Source organism: Pseudonaja textilis, chromosome Z (assembly GCF_049901715.1).
Source record: "Pseudonaja textilis isolate UNSWEBS1 chromosome Z, rPseTex1.2, whole genome shotgun sequence".
NCBI classification, from domain to species: Eukaryota; Metazoa; Chordata; class Lepidosauria; order Squamata; family Elapidae; genus Pseudonaja; species Pseudonaja textilis.
Window position 1 is genome coordinate 81,328,201 of NC_142008.1, and position 20,333 is coordinate 81,348,533.

Below are 20,333 nucleotides of genomic sequence, written 5' to 3' on the forward strand. Positions count from 1 at the left end.
GACAGTTATATAAATATTCTACAGGTCAATTTTAAAAGGCATCATTTCCTTCTCCGTGTCCCCCCCTCAATTTTTAAATCCACATTTAAAAAATCTTATTTATTAAATGTATTGGCTGCTTTTCTAAAAAAAGGCTAGAGCATAAAAATAGCAAGAAATATTAAGTAACAGGCAACCCAGACTAAAATACTCTGCTACAAAAACCTACAAAACAAAAAAGGACCCTTTAAATAATGACAAACATCAACTCCAGGCTTGGGACATTTTTATGATTTAATATCTTTGATTTATTTTGTTTTTTGGGGTGTGATATTTTTTTCTCAAAAGAATTAACCCATTTAAATTATAATATGGTGATATTATAACATTAGCAGGCGATTTTCATAACTGGCTAATATAAAGACAACATTAAGAGTGATTGGTGTGATTGACTCACAATCTTCTCAATTTGGCCTATCAAAAACTTTGCAAAGTGACAGTGAGGATCTACTAAACAGGTAGAAAGCTTTTCATACAAAATTTATATAAGGAGCTTTCTGGTTTTTATATTTTGTGTGTTTCTTTTCAAAGTTGCAAAAGCAGATGCTATTACATTGAGTCTACTGCCATTGTTCCTATAATCTTCTACTAGAGTTCTTAAAATTTAGAAAGCTTATGAATGTAATAAATAAACAAGATAAAATAATTCATCATCCATCAAGAGAAATGTAGCACATCTTCATTATACAATACATTCTGTTTAATGGATACAGTAGATGCTGATACTGACATAAATTGTTATGAATTTCTAATCCCATTTCTTTAAATAATATCATCACTTTGAATTTGTGGCCAGAGTTGTCAGTTTTCTAAAGAACTTATAGTAAATTGCAATATTCAAGTGATAAAATTAATTGGAGGACAATTATTAGATGATACAGCCAGATTGGCATCTGGAATTTTTTGAGTAGGAAAATATAGAAGAGGAAGAGTGGCAGAAAGAAAGAGAGGAAATAACAAAGAGAATATATGTAACATATATCCCACACTTTAAAAAATATTTGGTCTTTATTTTTTTAAAGCTTAAAAGCAGGTAAGGCAGATTTGCCCACAACATTATTTTTGCTATTATTGTCAAAATTTAATTACAATAAAAATATTTTTTCAAATAAATCATAAGGATTGGATTTTCAAAAATTCAAGTTAACAGTTTAGTTTTCAAATATTTCAATTATGTTTTGAAATTATTTATTTTTTTGTTCTTTAAACATAGCATTATAAAGTTATTAAATGCATTCTCATTTTAAATACAACAGTCTATAAACCAAAGACAGTGAAACTGTAGCCCTCTCACTTTGGTGAACTACAGCTTGTAAATTCCTCCATTACTGAACATGTTGGCTGAAGTTACTGCAATTAGAGATTCAATCCTTGGTACAATCTGCATATTGCATTAGAATATTGATTTAGATTAGCTGTCTAATCAATTGATTGTTGTTCATACAACCAATTAGCTTTGTATACATATTTTAACTTATTATAGTTTGATTATAATTATTACTAAGAGTATAATTATATCTAGAATGTGAATTCTGAAACTTGCTGTAAGCTCTGTTCCTCACTATAACAGAAGTATTAATTCCTGCATTATATAAGGAATGTGCTACTAAATATTTGGGAAAAGATTAAAAAAGTACATTACTGCAAGGTCCCTGTTAGGAATGTAAGTCACTTAACGGTTATTTGGGTTGGAAATATATAAACTAGGATAGACATTTTAATACTATATCTTTAAGAGAATGCTAAAACAGTAATTGGGTGTGGTTTCGCAAATGGCCATAAGATGGAGCCAGAAACCTGGGTTGTTTAGTCTCAGTGTGAGTCTCTATTCCTTCTGTTGGAAAGAGTTGCCGTTCCTCCTAATGACTGTTACTGATCGTTGATATAAGTCTGTTACTGAACTGTTTTTAATACTGGACTTTGATATTTGGATTATCCCTGAACTGAAAACTGACTGCTTTACCTGTGAATGACTTGGACTGCTTGTTTTTGGACTTTGCTTTAACGTTTATTGGAAGTAAAAACCTACCTTTACTGTACAGTGTATTTGTGTGCTCTTGTGTGTGTTATTCTTCACTACTCTCACTATGTCTCCCTATATGCGCTCATTCTCCTAACGGGGAATTACCTCAGCACTGGTCATGGGCCCAGGCCATACTAGGCTCAGATAACTGAGAGTTGGTGTGAATACACAGTACTGTATACAGACAGCTGTTTACTGTTTAATTGTGGGTTACTATCCTGGTAAAGATGGCACACGTCACTTCAACAAGTTTATCAATGATAACCCAGTTGGATGGAACAAACTATGTTTCCTGGTCTATGAAGTGCAGTCTACCTCTGCGTAGAGAAGGCTTATGGAATGTAGTTCAAGACTCACCGGATGTAAATGCTTGGGATCCAGAAAATGAGGATGATGCCTAGAAGCTTGCTGACTTTAAACAGAACAATGAATGAGCTCTTTGTATAATTGGACTAACACTGAGTGACCAGCGGCTAGTCCATATTCATGGAGAAGAGTCTGCTGCTAGGTGTTGGGAGAATTTGAAGATTATGATGATTACGTATCTTCACTGGAAGTCCTGACCAGAGATGAACTGACATTGACTAACATAACCGGAAGGTTATTAGAAAAGGCAAGAAGATGGCTGGATAGGGACCAACTGAGGAAGGAACAACCACAACAAGAAGATTTGTGTTCAACTGCCTATACTGTTAGGAAATGTTTTTCTTGTGGGGCTAGGGGACATGTGGCTAAATTCTGTAAGAAGGGCGAACAACGGAATACTGGTAATCACCAGAAGGCCAAGAAGAATGTTAGTTTAGCTATGTCTAGCAATTCAACTGTAAACCATGATTTGTGGGTTGTTGATAGTGGAGCATTGCAGTGCATTACTAAAGACAGAGAGAGGTTTGTAAAGATGTCCACAAGTAAACAACATGTATCATTGGCAATGGATGGAAGATTAAAGCGTCTGGTGAAGGTACTGCATATTGTTCCTGTGTAAATGAGCATTTAACTATGTTATATGTACCTAAACTGAAATTTAATTTGTTATCAGTAAGGGCTTTGGTTATGTAATAACCTTTAGGGGAGATAACTGTATAATAGAGAAAGAGGGTAAAAGTGTTACTGCTACTTTAGAGAATGATTGATATGTGATACATGATGACCAGTTGCAGATGGCAAACTCAGTTTATAAAAATGTTAAGCCACATGATGAATGTATACATTTACTGCATAGACGTCTGAGCACATTAATTTCAAAATGCTCAAATTGTCAGAGGCAGTAAAATTAAAACCCTGTAGCAAGTATTTAAACTGTAATGCTTGTAGGCAAGAGAAAAGCAAGGTTATTCCAGCAAACAGACTGAATGGTTTTAAGACCAAAGAACCTTTAGAGGTTGTGTTTGCTGACATAATTGGTCCTAAGAAACCTAGTTTGGGAGGTGCCTGCTATATTTTGAGTATAATGGACCATTACTCATGGTACGGTTTCTGCTATCTCATGAAAAACAAAACAGAACCTTTCCAACACTTCTTTAACGGGCTAAGATTTGCTGAGAGAAAAATGAGGAGTAAAGTAATTATTTTAGTTACTGATAATGGGACTGAATTTGTTAACAAAAGATTCCAAACTATGTTGAAATTGGCTGTTGTCGAGCATAAACATTCTGCACCTTAAGACCACAACATAACTCATTTGTAGAATGAAGAGGGCAAAAATTACAAGCCATGGCTCGCACTATGTTATCTGATTCAGGTTTGCCTGAAATACTGTGGGGTGAGGCCATAATGTGTAGCAATCATGTGTTAAACAATGCAGTTAGCACAACAACTGGTGAATTGCCATTCACTCGTTGGCATGGCAGAAAACCAAATTTAAGTTATCTACACACATTTGGAGCTCCAGCTTGGGTGAATATTCCCTCACAAGTAAGAATGAAAGGGCAACATAGAGCTAGGAATTTAGTTTTCGTAGGTTATGAAGCCAACCATAGATCGTTTAGATTTTGGGGTCCAGGCACAGCTCATGTTTATTGTAGTGCTAGTACAAAATTTCTTTTTTTCTTTTTTCTTTTTGAAAGTTTTATTTGGGTTTTCACAAAAACAAAATACAAATAAAACATCTTTTTTGAAAAAGCATGATCCCAGGTTATCACTTCTTCATACAGACACCAAACTCAATTTCATGCTCATTTTTATATTCTATTCCATATCTTATTACCATTTTATATTTTCTACATAGTTTTTCCCCTCTTTTAATTTTCTCAACTTTATTTTAATTATCTCATCTCAATCAAATCATTATATTTATACTTTTGTCTGTCCTGTTTCAATTTCATATTATCTTTTCTTATTAAACAAATTTTTCCCTTTAGTTACCAATTGGAGTATGACACCTTTATATCCTTTAATTTTATCCATTCAAACTCTTATTTAAACTTCAATGTACACCTTTAAGATTATAGCATTCAATAATACATAACTTCCAATCGAATTCTGCTTGGTACATTCTTAAAATACACACTATATTCTCAAAAAGAAAAAAAATTATATATATATGTAAATAAAGCACACATTCCATTCCAATTCAATTCTATCATTAATATTCATTAAAATTTTAACATCTTTAACATTTCTTTTCAATTAAATATCATACTTTCTTGGGAACACTTATAAACTTTCCATAGTTAATTCTTTTTTTTCCATATTTCTCACTTATATTTTTATAAATCATTACTAATAATTAAAAATGTTCTCTTTTAATTCTCTCAATCATTTTAATTCATTTATTTATTAACAAACATCCCACTGCATTACAATAAATACTTTATCCATCATCATATTTTCTAAAGTTATTTCTATTTGTAATATAACAAAGCTATCTTATGTACCTTTGCAGAATCCCTTTTACAATTAAATTTTCACCCATTATCTCTAAACAAGCTTATGGTTACAATCCTTATATCTTTTCCCTGTTTCTTCATTTCTTGTTTCTGTCTTTTACAACTTCTTTTCCTTGCCTTCTTCCCCCTCTTCGTCTCCCTCCCCTTTTTACCCCTTTGTCTCTCTACTTCTAACTCTCTCATCTATAATCCCCTCTTCTGTTGCTTTCTAATATTATACTTATCTTTCAAATTATTCTTCGTCTTTTTTGTTGTTTTTTCTAGTCTTAAACCTTTCACTCTCTTTCCCTCCTTTTCTTTTTTCCCCCCACTTAAAATTATTTGATCATTAAAGATGACTTCTTCTTTGTCCCAATCTTCTTGTTCTACAAGCGTTTCTTGTTGTTTCTCATAGTTCCAGATCTCCATTTCTAAGAATTGAAATACGAAGCCAAAAGAACCTCTCCCTTCTTGGGCATCTTCTTTCCATTTTTAAAGTTCCATTTTCAGTTCTTCTAATAGTGATACCATTTTAAAGACTTTTAAACAACCACCCGGTTAATTTTAGTCATCCAGATGCAAAAATCAAAAATCACTAAGTAATCCAAATAATCCAAGGCTGTTTCTTTCTGCTTCTTTTTTCCACTTTCTCTTCCTGGGGTTCTATTATTTTGTTACCAAGTTTCAATTAAGATGTATCTTTGAGGAATCTTGTTAAAATTTCACTGTAAGTTCCTTTTAGTTACAGTTCCATTCCTTAGTTCAGGCAATCTCCTCCATTTTTCCAGATCCTGCCCTTTTATTCTTTTTTTTTTCTCCTTTCCTTCTTTTAAAAACTTTTAAATATCCAGAAGTCTTTATTATCCCTTTGACTTTTATTTTCAGCTTAGATGCCTATTAATGTCAAAGTGGATTTTTTTCACTTTCTTCCTTAAGCCTCTTAGCTGTCAGTATAAGGAAGGGAAGAAAAAAAAAACCTAATCCTTTCCCTTCTCTCTCTCCTTTGCAGCTTCAAAATCTTCTTTGGGAACAATGTTATTGAATTTAAATTCCAGGGTACCTTATTTGTTGCTTTTGCTGTTTGACCCAGTCAAACAAAACTTTCTCTTCTTATCTTCCTCCTGCACATTCTTTTCTGGTCAAGTTCTTCTTTGTGGTGGCCATTTCTGACCACCGCTACAACTGCCTTCAGGAAAGGGAGTAATGGCCAGCTGGGGAGGAGAGATGCGGTTCTCCTCAACCCTGCAGGCAGTCTCCCCCTACTTCACCACCTCTACGAGGTGGCTTAGCTTCGAAACCAGCTGGCTTGGGGCACTCCAGTGGCGAGCATGGATCGAAGTCTCACAGAGACGAGGTTTCAGTCCGTCATCAAAGAAGCTCAAACTGGAAGTTTTTCCGCTAGTACAAAATTTCTTGAGCACATTGGGTAGAATAAACTGGAACAGGAATCCAGCAATGATATTATTATTGACACCAAAGTAGTCCCTAAAGATGAAATAAATAAACCACGAATAGCCATTAAAGAGGAAAAACAGGCACAGGAGGAAGTAGGAGAACAAGAACAGGAGGAGGTAGAAGAACAGGAGCAGATGACACAGGTGAGTCCACCAGTAAGCCCTGTATTACCAAGACATTCAACCCAAGTAACACGACCACCTGATAGATATCAGGCTAGTGTTGTATGCCAAGTGAATACAGTTCCAAGTAACTACAGTGAACTAAAACTGTATCCTACTAAGGATCAGGCTGCTTGGTAGGAAGCAATGGATAAGGAACTGAAATCCTTACAAAAACTGGAGGTATATGAAAATGTCAGGTTACCACCAGGTAAACATGCCATAGGATGTAAATGGGTTTATAAACTTAAGACTAGTGTAGATGGGATTGTTACCCATAAAGCCAGGTTAGTAGCACAAGGATTCAATCAGACAGCAAATGACTATGATGAAGTGTTTGCACCTAGTCTGAAGGCTACTACATTAAGGGCAGCATTAATGTGGGTAGCTAAAGAGAAATACATTATAAATAATTTGGATGTAGAGAGGTCATATCTGCTTGCACCATTGCAACACACTACTTATTTAAAGAAACCTTTAGGTATCAAAAAAGATAATACAGCTGATTGCTGGAGATTGAAAAAACGTCTTTACGGCTTAAAGCAATCAGGATATGAGTGGAGCCAGTGTATAATTAAAGAATTAACTAAGACAGGTTTTATAGCTGGCATGGCTGATCCATGTTTGTTTAAAAAGGAAACTAATGGTATAATTTCATTGTTGCTATTATTTACTGATGACATAGCATTAATCACCAAAACTGAACAAGAAGCTACTAAAATAATATCACTGTTAGAGAAGAAATTTAAGTTAAAAGTTAGGAGAAATCAAACAATATCTTGGATTAAAGATAGATAAAACTAGGGGAGGATACAAAATCTCACAGGCAGATAAAATTAACCAATTACTAAAAAGTTTTAAAATGGAGCTCTGTAAACCGGCTAAAACACCAGTGAGCCAGGAGTTTAGCCACAGTGATGTTCAAAGTCCTGTTTTTGATAAGAACATCTATCAGTCCTTGATTGGTAGTTTATCTTATCTCAGTAATTGGTTAAGGCCAGATATAGCATACAGTGTTAATCAATTAGCTAGATTTAATGCTGAGTCAACTCAAAGGCACTGGCAAGCTGCTAAGTGGGTGTTAAGATATCTGAAACAAACAATGCATATGACGATGCAAGTTTTGCTACAGACATAAATACATGAAAATCTACATCGGGTACTGTAGTATTATTGGGAAAGGTGCTGATTGGATGGAGATCTATTAGAAACATTTAAGTTTGTCAACAATGGAGGCTGGATTCTCATGTTTGTCTTTATTATGTACAGATTTAGTTTATTATAAGCAACTATTAATTGATATGGAAATTGATGTAACAGATTCTATTGTTGTTTATGAAGACAACCAATCAGCAATACAAATGGCTTCAAATATTGCTCTTAAGACAAGATCAAAACACACAGATTTAAGATATTTAAATGTGAGACAATGTATGCAAAGTAAGATGATTAAGCTAGAATACTGTATGTCAGAAAACAATATAGCAGATCATTTTACAAAGGCCCAAGGCTCTATAAAGCATAAGGCTTGTGAGGATTATGGACTTAGAATGTAAGGTTGTATATATTGTCTGACCCAAAGGGGAGAATGTTAGGAATGTAAGTCACCTAACAGGTATTGGGGTTGGAAATATATAAACTAGGATAGACATTTTAATACTACATCTTTAAGAGAATACTAAAACTGTAATTGGGTGTGGTTCTGCAAATGGCCATAAGATGGAGCCAGAAACCTGGGTTGTTTAGTTTCAGTGTGAATCTCTATTCCTTCTGTTGGAAAGAGTTGCCGTTCCTCCTAATGACTGTTACTGATCGTTGATGTAAGTCTGTTACTGAACTATTTTTGATACTGGACTTTGATATTTGGATTATCCCTGAACTGAAAACTGACTGCTTTACCTTGAATGACTTGGACTGCTTGTTTTTGGACTTTGCTTTAATGTTTATCGGAAGTAAAAACCTACATTTACTGTACAGTGTATCTGTGTGCTCTGTGTGTGTTATTCTTCACTACTCTCACTACATCTCCCTGTATGCGCTTATTCTCCTAACGGGGAATTACCTCAACAGTCCCACTGAGGTTATCTGCGATGGAGGCAGTTACACATCCAAATGTTTTAGATTTTAATACTATTGTAAGATATAAAGCTTTATTACATCAAAATGGAGAGTTAAAGGCTAGGAATCAAATACAAATTTTAGGAAAAGAGATACCATGGTGGCCCTACGCGCAGATACAGTCCCATTATAAAAAAGATAAAGAACAATTTGGCAATTTAACATGACCTACCAAGAATTAGATAAAATTTGGCAAGGAGAGGAAAGGAAGATGATTAGTAAAATATATAAATATCTATTGGATTATAAACTAAAAGAAGAAACAGTCAAGGAGTGTATGATAATTTGGGCAAAAAATGTGGGCCACAGTACTGAATTAGACAAGTGGGAACATATTTTGAAAACAAACTACAAATTAACTGTGTCAGCCTGTATAAAGAGAACCTCTATAAAATGGTGTATCGTTGGCACTTGCCACCCGTGAGACTGGCTAAGATGTTCCCAAACCTCCCCCCAAACTGCTGGAAATGTAACTGTGGTGGACCTGTCCATTTGCGCAAAAGTTTTGGAAAAATATCAAAAATTGGATTTTAAATATAACTAAACAAGAAGTAAAACTTGAACCTGAAACTTTCTTGCTGGTTATGATAGATTCAAAAATGGAAAAAAACCCCAATATTTAATTTTACACATTATAACGGCAGCTAGAATAAGTTATGCACAAAATTGGAAACTGTCTACCATCCTTTCAGAGGAGATGGTCATCAAAAATAATTCACGAGTGCACAGAGATGGATAGCCTAACTAACCTACTAAAAAATAACCAAGACAGTGATTACTATAAAACATGGAATTGCTGGTATGAATGGTTCAAGAAAAGGCAATATTTGACAACTGGATAAGTTATAAAGTTATTGAAGACGTGCGTTTAATCATATAGCATTTTGTGAAACTAAAACATTGAAAGAACGAAGAAGGTATTGTAACAAGGCAGATCACGTTATTGGTAAAAAATGTTAAAAAATGTGTAACCATTGCTCAAGTTTTGCTGCAAAATGTATATTTGTATATATATCTGTTTACATGCTCGTTTGTTTTTGTTAATGTTTTTTTAATGTTTTAAATGTATGATTCTTAAACTTTTTTTAAATTTGAAAAATAAAAAAGAAGTATTAATTCCTTAAGATTGACTAGCTTTGTATATATGCCACATTCTACAAAAGTAAAAACAATGGATTATTTCGTCCCAAAGGTGCGTTTCCAAGATACAACTGGACTTTTTGTTTTTCCTTTGAAAGAAGAAAAGAAAAACCAGAAAATCCAGTTGCCTCTTGGAAAAGCACCTTTGGGACAACTATGATATGTATGACTGAGAATCCCCATAGACAATGGATTCTTTTAAATAAATTTGTTTTCAAAAAGTAAAATACACATATGAAAAGCAGTGAAATATTTATCAGTTTAGTTTAACTTTCATTTCATTTTCAAGACAGAAAAATGCTGTTGAAATTGGCCTTGAGGTTCTGGAAGCCTACAATTAGTTCATGTTTTTTGGATTCTCCATTTCTGTTTCAGAACAGCAAAACATGAAACAATTTAGGGTAGCACCACTTTACAAATCAGAAAATTAATTTGTATTTTGACAATAATAAAAATTGAGATATTTCATCAAACCAGAGAGGCCTAGCATCAAATATAGAAAGATAATATGGCATGAATTTGATTTTATACCTGCTTGATGTGTTCACTAATGTTTTCAGGCTACTGGGATTCCGAATGAGCTTTTCCAGTATGCAGACTATTTCATCAAATTTGGGCCTGCTATTTCGGTCCTTCTGCCAGCAATCTAACATTAGCTGATAGAGAGCAGCTGGGCAGTCCATGGGACTTGGCAAACGATAACCTTCTTCAACAGCCTTAATCACCTAAGGAAAAATCAATCAAATTCCTGAATGTTCTTCTTTAATAAAAATTATTGTAATCAAAATTCCCCTGAAAATGGAACACAAGAGATTTCTATTGTTAAAACATTCAGACCACGAACCTGCTAATAACATTAAGTCTACACAAATGATGGTATGAAAAGCTATATATTTGGAAAATTCTGTCTATGGGATTTGGCACTGTGGGTGCCCTGGGCTGGCTGGGTTGGGATTTGCAATTTTACAACCTTTTCTGCTAGTTGTCAAAGGAATCGCTGCAGTTGTTAAGCTACAACATGTATGTTAAGTCAATCTGGATTTCCCCACTGACTTTGCCTGTCAGGAGGTTGCAAAAAGGGATCACAAGACCCCAGGTTATATCTGTCATAAACATGACATAGGTAAGGGTGCCTCAACTCCTCACTTCGTGCTGTCTGTACTCCAAGCAACGAGGAGGCCCAGCAACATGTGGGGCATGTCGCTGGACCTCCTGCCACTTTTGCAGCTGCAAAAGCGGACATGCTTGCTGGAGGTGGCGGCCTGAGCAGGACCAATGAAGCAGCTCTTTTGTAGATGGTGGGATGGCCTGCTGCAACCATTGTACCATTACCAATAGGTAAGAAGGGGTGTGCGAGATGTGTCACTGGGTCTACCACAAGGGTGTCCCGCATGGATGGCAGGTACATGTGGGGCATATTCCTCCATCCCTTCCCCCCGCTCCAGCCTTGCCTCCTCACCTCATGCTGTCTGCCTGGCAAGCAATGAGGAGGCCCAGCAAAACATGGGGCCCATCACTGGATCTCCTGCCACTTTTGCAGCTGCAAAAGTGGCCATGCTTGCTGGAGGCAGTGGCCTGAGTGGCATTGCCGAAGCAGCTGTTTCATGGATGGTGTAATGGCCTGCTGTGACCATCACACCATTATCAGTAGGTAATGAGGGGGAGGAGCAAGGTGCATTGCTGGGTCTACCTCTGTTTTTGCAGGAGCCATTAAGAGAAGGTGGCTTGGGTTGTGAAGTGGCCGCTCTGAGGGTGTTCCACATAGTTGGCAGGTGCCTGGATGGCAAGTAAGGGTGAGGAGAGAAGGATGATTGAATGACTGAGTATGTGCCTGTCAGTTGGCTTCTAGCACCAGAAAGGGCAGGGAAGGGAAGCAGCCAGTTACCTTTCATTGGGGCGCATGGAGCAAAACGGGGCTCCTCTTGCTTTCTCTTCTCCCCCTTTGCTGGGCATGGCAGGGCTTCCTGCCCCTCGCTTAACCACCTGTCCCCTTTACTGAGGGGGTGGCAGGTGGGGAGGAGTTGGGTGGGGGAATGCCATTGTGTGCAGAGAAACAAGTTTGTGGGGCTACTGTAAAAAAAAAAAACTTCTTGTGAGAAGTTGAAATAGTTGATTGAACTTTTTTTACAGTAGTCCCAAAAACTTGTTTCCCTGCACACAATGGCAAGAAATGTGTCAGAGCTGGAAATCAAGTACCAGTAGGCAAAGGAAGCCTTGAAGGAAGTGAGAGCACCTGCGTGGTGGTGGATAGGGCAAACTTTTCTGTCCAGAAAATCCTCATTTTTAACAGCCGATGTTGAAGGGCAGGGACAGAATTACTGGGAAGAAACTGGGAGTTGGGAATACCTTTTCTCTCTCTCCTCACCCATACCCACCTGCCACCTCGATAAAGGGAGTGGGTGGCTAAGCGAGGTACAGGAAGCCCTGCCATACCCATTGAGGGGGTGAGAAGAGATGGCAAGAGGACCTCTGACTCGCTCCACACACCCCAATGAAAGGCAATAGCAGTCTGGCTACTTTCTTTCCCCGTCCTCTCTGGTGCTGGAAGCCAACTGACAGGTATATACTCGGTCGTTTATTCATCTCTCTCTCTCTCTCTCCCTCTCCCTCTCCCTCTCCCTCCCTCCCTCTCATTCTCCCTCTCTCCCTCCCTCAGTGGCCAAAATCAGCAGAGGGAGAGAAGGCACTGCAAAAGAGCCCATTTCTCATGTTCTCTTCCTTCCAGGTGGCGGCAGTGTGTCCAGCTTAGGCAAGGATCAGCCATGCCAATCCCACTTCATGGCTGTGCTGACAGAGCCTGCACTGACCACTGTTCAGAGCTCCAGCATCAGTCCACCTTCCCCCAGTCCCAGGTCGACAGGGCTAGAGCAAGTAACAGTGTGCCAGAAACATTTCCAGGTGCCCGGAGAGAACTTCCAACCCTCACTAGATCAGGTGATCCATGGGCCACAGGCCGAGGTTAAGGGGCCGAGCAGCCATGAGGTGATCACTCTCACCGTCTCCTGCACCTCAAAAATAATAAGACCTCCCTCAAAATAAGGCCAAACGCTTATTTTGGGGTTCAAAAGAAAATAAGACCTCATCTTATTTTCAGGGAAACATGGTATAAACAGAGGCATAGAATCAAAATCACATAGTACCCTTTAATAAATCCTTAGTAAGATTACACCTGGAATATACTACATTCAGTTTTGGTCACCACATTACAAAAAAAAGGGTTGAGATTTTGAAAAAAAATGTGAAGAAAAGCAATTAAGATGATTAAGGCCTTGTAGTCAAAAAGATATGAAGACTGGTTGCAGGAATTGGGCATGGTCAGTATACAGAATGAAGGGCTAGCTGTATTTCAGTATTTGACGGGCTATCACAAAGAAGAGGGGGTCAACTTATTTTCAAAGAACCAGAGGGCAAGACAAGAAACAATGGATGGAAATTATTCAAGGAGAAAAGCAACTTGGAATAAAGGAGAAACTTCCTAACAATAAGGACAACTAACCAATGGAATATCTTACCTTCAAAAGTTGTAAGTGCTTCATCATAGAGGGTTTTTAAAGAAAAAACTGGACAACCACCTATCTGAAATGGTATAGGGTCTCCTGCTTGAGCAGGGGGTTGGACTAGAAGACCTTCAAGATCCCTTCCAGCTCTATTCTGATTGAATAAATTGAAGTAAATGTAAATATAGGATGAGACATATTTATTTAGAGAAAGGAAAAGGACAATAAAGTGCTAGAATATGGAAAATTATTCTGAAAGCATATACACACACATGGAGAAATTAATATTTTTATAAACGATTTAGAGAAGGGTTATAAAAATGGTATTCTTCTCAAATTTTCAGATGACATAAAATTGGGGGGGGGATTGTAAATACCCTAGAAGACAGGGTATCCAGAGGTTCCAAAGGATGTTGGTAGAGATGAATGTTGGACCATATACGATTCTGCACGTATATGTAAAAAGAATCAGATGCACGATTACAAGAAAAGTGGCACCTAACTTAGTAGTAGTACTTGTGAGAAAGATTTGGATGTCCTGGTCCTGATCAGGTATGAATCAGCAGCATGCTATGGCTGCCAAAAGAACTAGATCTATTGGGGTTTTTTTTGTAAATTTTATTTGAGTTTTCACAAAAAAAAAACATAATACAAACAAAACATCTTTTTTGAAAGTAGCATGGTCCCGGGTTACACTTCTTCGTACAGACACAAATTCAATTTCATGCTCATTTTTATGTTCTGTTCCATATCTTATTGCTGTTTTACATTTTCTACATAGCTTTTCCCCTCTTTTAATTTTCTCAATTTTATTTTGATTATCTCATCTCAATTCAAATCATTATATTTATACTTTTTGTCTGTCCTGTTTCAATTTCATATTATCTTTTCTCATTAAACGAATTTTCTCCTGTAGTTACTAACTGGAGTATGACACCTTTATATCTTTTAGTTTTTTCCATTTAACTCTTCTATAAGCTTCAATATATACCTTAAAGTTATAACATTCAATATAATACATAACTTCCATTCGAATTCTGCTTGGTACATTCTTAAAATACACACTATATTCTTTTAAAAAAGATTATATATTAATGGTCATTAAAATCTTAACTTCTTTAACATTACTTTTCAATTAAATATCATACTTCTTTGGGAACAATTATAAGCTTTCCATAATTAATTTTTTTCCCCTATTCCTCTTCGCTTGTATTTTATAAAACATTAAATAATTAAAATGTTCCCATCCTTTCCTAATTCAATTCTCTCATTCATTTTATTTCATTCATTTATTAACAAACATTTCACTGGGTTACAATAACTATTTTATTCATCATTTTAATCATACATTCTTTCAAATTTTCTAAAGTTATTTCTATTTCTAATATAACAATATAATACAATACAGTCTTGTGTACCTTTACAGAATCCTTTTTACAATTAAGTTTTCACCCATTATCTCTAAATAGGCCCTGTTTCTCTATATCTTGTTTCTGTCCTTTGCAACTTCTTTTCCTTTCTTTCTTCCCTCTCTTCTTCTCCCTCCCTTTTTTTACCCCCTTGTCTCTTTATTTCTATTTCTCTCTTCTGTATTCCCCTTTTCTGTTGCTTTCCAATATTATATTTGTTTTTCAAACTATTTTTCTTTTCTTTGGTTGTTTTTTTAAATCTTAAACTTTTCATTCTCTTTCCCTCCCTTTGCTTTTTCTTCCCCACATAAAATTACTTGTTCATTAAAGATGGCTTCTTCTTTGTCCCAATCTTCTTGTTCTGCAGGTGTTTCTTGTTGTTTCTCATAGTTCCAAATCTCCATTTCAAAAAATTGAAATATGAAGCCAAAAGAACTTCTTCCTTCTTGTGCATCTTCTTTGTACTTTTTAAGTTACATCTTCAATTCTTCTAAAAGTGGTGCCATTTTAAAAACTTGTAAACAATCACCCGATTGATTTTAGTCATTCAAATACAATAACCAAAAATCCAGAGATCACCAAGTAGTCCAAATACTCCCAAGCTGTTTCTTTTTGCTTCTTTTTTCCACTTTCTCTTCCTGGGGTTCTACTATTTTGTTGCCAAGTTTCAGTTAAAATGTATCTTTTAGAAATCTTGTTAAAGTTTTACTGTAGATTCCTTTTAATTCCAGGCAGTCTCTCCCTTTTTTCCAGATCCTGCCCTTTTATTCTTTTTCTCTCCTTTCCTGCTTTTAAAAGCTTTTAAGTATCCAGAAATCTTTATTATCCCATTGATATTTTATTTTCAGCTTCAATGCCTATTAATGTCAAAGTGGATTTTTTTTTCCAATTTCTTGCTTAAATCTCTTAGCTGTCAATATAGGGAAAGGGAGAGACAGAGAGAAAACCATATCCTTTCCCTTCTCTCTCGTTTGCTGCTTCAAAGTCTTCTTTGGGAATATTACTTTTTTTTTGTAGTATAAATTCCAGGGTCCCTTAATTATTGCTTTTGCAGTTTAACCCGGTTAACCAAGACTTTCTCTTCTTATCTTCCTCCTGCCCATTCTTTTCCAGTCAAGTTCTTCTTTAAGGTGGCCATTTCTGACCACCGCTGCAACCACCTTCAGGAAAGGGAGTAATGGCCAGCTGAGGAGGAGAGATGCAGCTCTCTTCAACCCAGTTGGCAGTCTCCCCCTTCTTCACCACCTCTACAGGGTGGCTTAGCCCCGAAGCCAGCCAGCTCAGAGCACTCCAGCGGCGAGCACGGATCAAAACCATGCACAATTGCGGTTTCAATCTGTCCGCAAAGAAGCTCAAACCAGAAGACAAGAACTAGATCTATTATTGAATAGTTCTGATCTATGCTGCATTGATTTGATTGCATTGCAACTGGAATACTTTGTTTTTGAGGAACTAGAAAGAGTGCAAAGATAAATGAATGATTTAGCTTGAAGCTAAATCCTATGAAGAATAGATAAAAGATGGGCATTTTTATCTTAAAGAGGAAAATGTTAAGGGGAGATATGATACCAGGCTTCCAATTCTTATAGGGCTGTCACAGGGTGCTGATTTATTCTGCATAGTGCCTAAGGACAGAAGAAAAACCATGGATAGATGCTTTATAGAGAGAGATTCAAATCTGAAATAAAGACTGTCAGACCTATTAAATAGAAGAATAGCCTACTTTTTGGAATCATCTTGGACAGCTATTTGTCTGGGATTCTCTGAGGATTTCTTCCAACCCTGTGATTTTATAATTCTATATGATTGTCTGGGAATAGAGGAAAAGGAGTAAAAAAAGGGTGATCGTTTATACAGCTCTCTCTATAATGTGCCACAACAGTTTGGCATTCAGACACCGAGAAATAATAGAGTTGTTAATGTAGAAAGTAGTGCAGGCAGGAATAATATGCAATTATTTCAATGACAAGTATTTTAGCTCATTTACAATGGAAGCCACTGGTTGTTCTTAGTGTTTTTGTAAAATCTAGTTTTGTTTACCTTTTTAATTCTTATTTAAGGATTAAAGGTATGAAATAATAAATTACCTTTTGTTTTGGTATATCTTTTTTATACTTAAAACAGTCATTAGGCAAAGAAGTGATGTCAAGTTGGCCATGCCCACCCAGTCACATGACCACCAAGCCGCACCCAGCCAGTCACATGACCACCAAACCAAACCCACCAACTAAGCCAAATTCACAGAATTGTTATTAAAAAATTTGAATCCCACCCCTGCAATCTAGTTAATTAAAAAGTAAATCCCTATAGAGATAGATATAAGTAAACACTTCCCCATGGTCTATTTCCATGGACTTCAAGACATTATAACTGAAGTAAATGTACTGTCAAAAACCAACCAGACAAAGACAGTCAGAGTCTAATGACTCCTCAATTCTAAATACAAATGATTCAGACTTGAAAACAAACAAACAAATAAACATTCTGTTTCCAGAGTTATTATTCCCAGGAAAAATAAAATGTTGTATAAATAAAAGCTGCTCAAAAACGTTACAAACTCCATGTCAGATTTGATAAGTATCTGAATGAAATGGTCTCTGAATGACCCCTTATCCAGCAGCAAGATTTTGAAGTTGTCTGGTAGTTAACAACAACAGCAGCAAGACTACAAGAACTTTTCCAATTTCAACATCACAATTATTCCCAAAAGAGCACCATTCTAGGAAAGTATTAGAAATATTAAATAGTAGAATCAGCTATCCATGTCTTCTCAGAGTGTTGGGAACAGATCTTTTTTTTTCTACAGGGAGATATCAGCAATGCGTCACAGGCATTTTTTTTTTTTTTTGGATTCCTATGGATTCAAATAGTGATGCCAGACCAGATTTGGACTGGGAAATTTTTCATGTTCTATACTACATAATGCTTGTCTACCTGCATTATAATTTGATTCTGACAAGCTGATACTCTAAGTCAGTTTTGGTCACATTTTGTTTGATAGCCCAGGGGCTCATAGTAGGTTAATCTCATGTTCACCATTCAATTTTAAATTGAAGCAAAGCACAAGATCAGCCACCATACAAGAACCTTATCTTGTTATCCATTAATCTTACTTCTCTTCTCCGTTTCACTCATTTGAACATTCCATACTAGTTTCATAATGGAATTTTTTGGACATTACCTGTAACTATACATTTAGGCCTTTAAAGTAAAAAAAAAACCAGAAAATAATTCATATATATAACATCCTGATTTGATGACTAACATATTTTTATATCGAGAAGAAAAAGGAAATATTTACATCTTGATTGGTCATCTCCCAGTAGGGTCTCTCTCCATAGGACACTACTTCCCACATCACAATCCCATAGCTCCAGACATCACTGGCAGAGGTAAATTTGCGGAAGGCTATAGCTTCAGGAGCTGTCCATCGGATTGGGATTTTCCCACCCTAGAAATAATACAAACACACACACACACACACACACACACACACACACACATACACATATCAATTATCTCAATTAAGTTTTCTTGATGTGTCAAGGATTTTCTATTGAAAATGAGTAGGCAAGCTTTTTCTAATGTTTGGAAGATCTCCTTCTACATTGTTACATCCTTTACATACCTTTAGATACATTAATTGTTAGTACTAAAGGGAGATTTGAATTTAATTTGTATAACAAGATATAATTGGGTTAACACAGTTTTAAGCCAGCTGTTCCCTATATATTTAAAAATACACACAAAATATCTCATATTAAAGCTGTACCATGAGCCCATAAACAAAATCCATCATGATACCCAAATTCGGAATTCAATTTGTAAGGAAAAAAGGATATGTTAAAGTCCAAGCCCAAGAGCATACACTATTTCTATATACGGTCGCTCTTAGAAATAAATATTGGTTCTCCAGCTAACTGAACATAATTGGATAAATGGTGTAAATATTAATATATAAGAGCTAATGTTCAGCATAAACAAAGATCTATAGAATCATAGCCAGATATTGTGATTGCCAGAAAGAGAGGCAATAGTTTATATGGGTGCTCATTAATACAGATTGCTCACACAATGGAGCTATTCTTGTTGTGAGGATTTTACAAAACCTATTATGTTCTTGCTGATCTATATTTTGTTTCTGTATTTATTCTACAGCATATTTCTGATTGACAAGCTAAGAGATTGGCTATTGGTAGTGCTGGTTCAGGACCATTTCCCAAACTTTAGAGCAGCCAACACAACCTACACAAGTTGGCTGAAGTATGCCCCAAGTTTGCCCTCCTACTTTGGTTCTGCAGTACATAAATAAATGCTCACAAGAAACTTACTCTTGTTGTGTAAGCAGCTTCGGGATCATCTTCAAGAATTCGGGAAAGTCCGAAGTCTGACACTTTACACATTAAATTACTGTTGATTAAGATATTTCTGGCAGCTAAGTCTCTATGTACATATCCCATGTCAGACAAATACTTCATCCCAGATGCTATTCCTCGGAGCATACCAACCAACTGAATTACAGTAAAGTGCCCATCATTCTTCTGTAAAAAGTATAGAATTGCAAAATTACAGAAACAAATGGCTAAATCTTGATTCTGACAAAGGAAATGCTGGAAATCACAGTATATTTTCATAATATGTTCAAAACCCTCAGGAGCAACTTAAGTCAATCTAAGATTGTTATTAAGATGTTTACAGGCATTAAGCAAAAAGCCAGATTCTGATATAATTTAATAGCCAGATCAATTGAAAATGAAATAGGGGTTAAAGCTTCAGAAAAATATTAGCAAATGGGTACATTTACTTCTGCACTCCATTTATTTAGTTCTTTAGGATGGCAATTTCTATGTCTACTTTCAATTGATGCAGTAGGGGAGCAGCTATCCACTTCCCAGAAAAAGGAGGAACAACAAGATATTCTGAGATTGTTATGTTTTATAAACTGATATAATGTTTTTCCAGGACTTGAAACCCATCAGACTTATTATGTCTTCTGTTAATCTGGAACACAGAAAAACAGGGGGAAAAAATCACCTGTAACTCAATTTTTGCAAATTCTGCAATAACACACATTTTCTCCTTCTCACTCCACTCAAATGGGAAAAAAACAAATAAATCCACTAGCCTGGAGTTTGGTACATTAACTTGTCCTCTGCTAAACAAAATGGGGAGATGTATCCCTGTACTTTGTCTGGGGTTAGGGTTAGAGAAAGTTATAGAATCCTAAAAAGTAGTAAGTAGTAATGTTGCTAACATTTTTCTTAGACGGCATGAAACTTGGGAATTGACAAGAAAGATGAGTTAAGAATTCCCTCTAATGGGTAAATAGATCCATAGCCTTCAGAATTAATATTGTTCTCATATATTATTTAGAATGTGGGAAGAGCTATCCCAAAACTAGTTTGTGGAGAAAACAGTAGTTTGTGCTTTAACTGGCACCAATCTTTCAGAACACATTATACTATGATGGAAAAACTCTAATAATTCTAATTCACAAACTCAATTCAATATTCTAACAGCAAGAAACAATTAAAATACATAAATAACAAAAAATACAATTATTTTTTCAGTGCCATGTTCAAGCAGAGGATATAAAAGCAAGGCTTAATTTACTATGAATAACC

General features: G+C 35.9%; 1 protein-coding gene across 8 annotated transcripts in view; it reads right to left on the minus strand.

The window, feature by feature from the left end:
- EPHA5 (EPH receptor A5) overlaps positions 1-20,333 on the minus strand; it is a 168,951-nt gene that overhangs the window by 10,966 nt on the left and 137,652 nt on the right. For all 8 annotated transcript variants that reach the window (XM_087916034.1, XM_087916040.1, XM_087916039.1 and 5 more), the window contains 3 exons: positions 19,041-19,250; positions 18,011-18,160; positions 10,335-10,528 (listed from right to left, as the gene is read on the minus strand). In XM_087916034.1, coding sequence (XP_087772160.1) covers positions 10,335-10,528; positions 18,011-18,160; positions 19,041-19,250 — 554 coding nt within the window. The remainder of the gene's footprint in view (positions 1-10,334; positions 10,529-18,010; positions 18,161-19,040; positions 19,251-20,333) is intronic.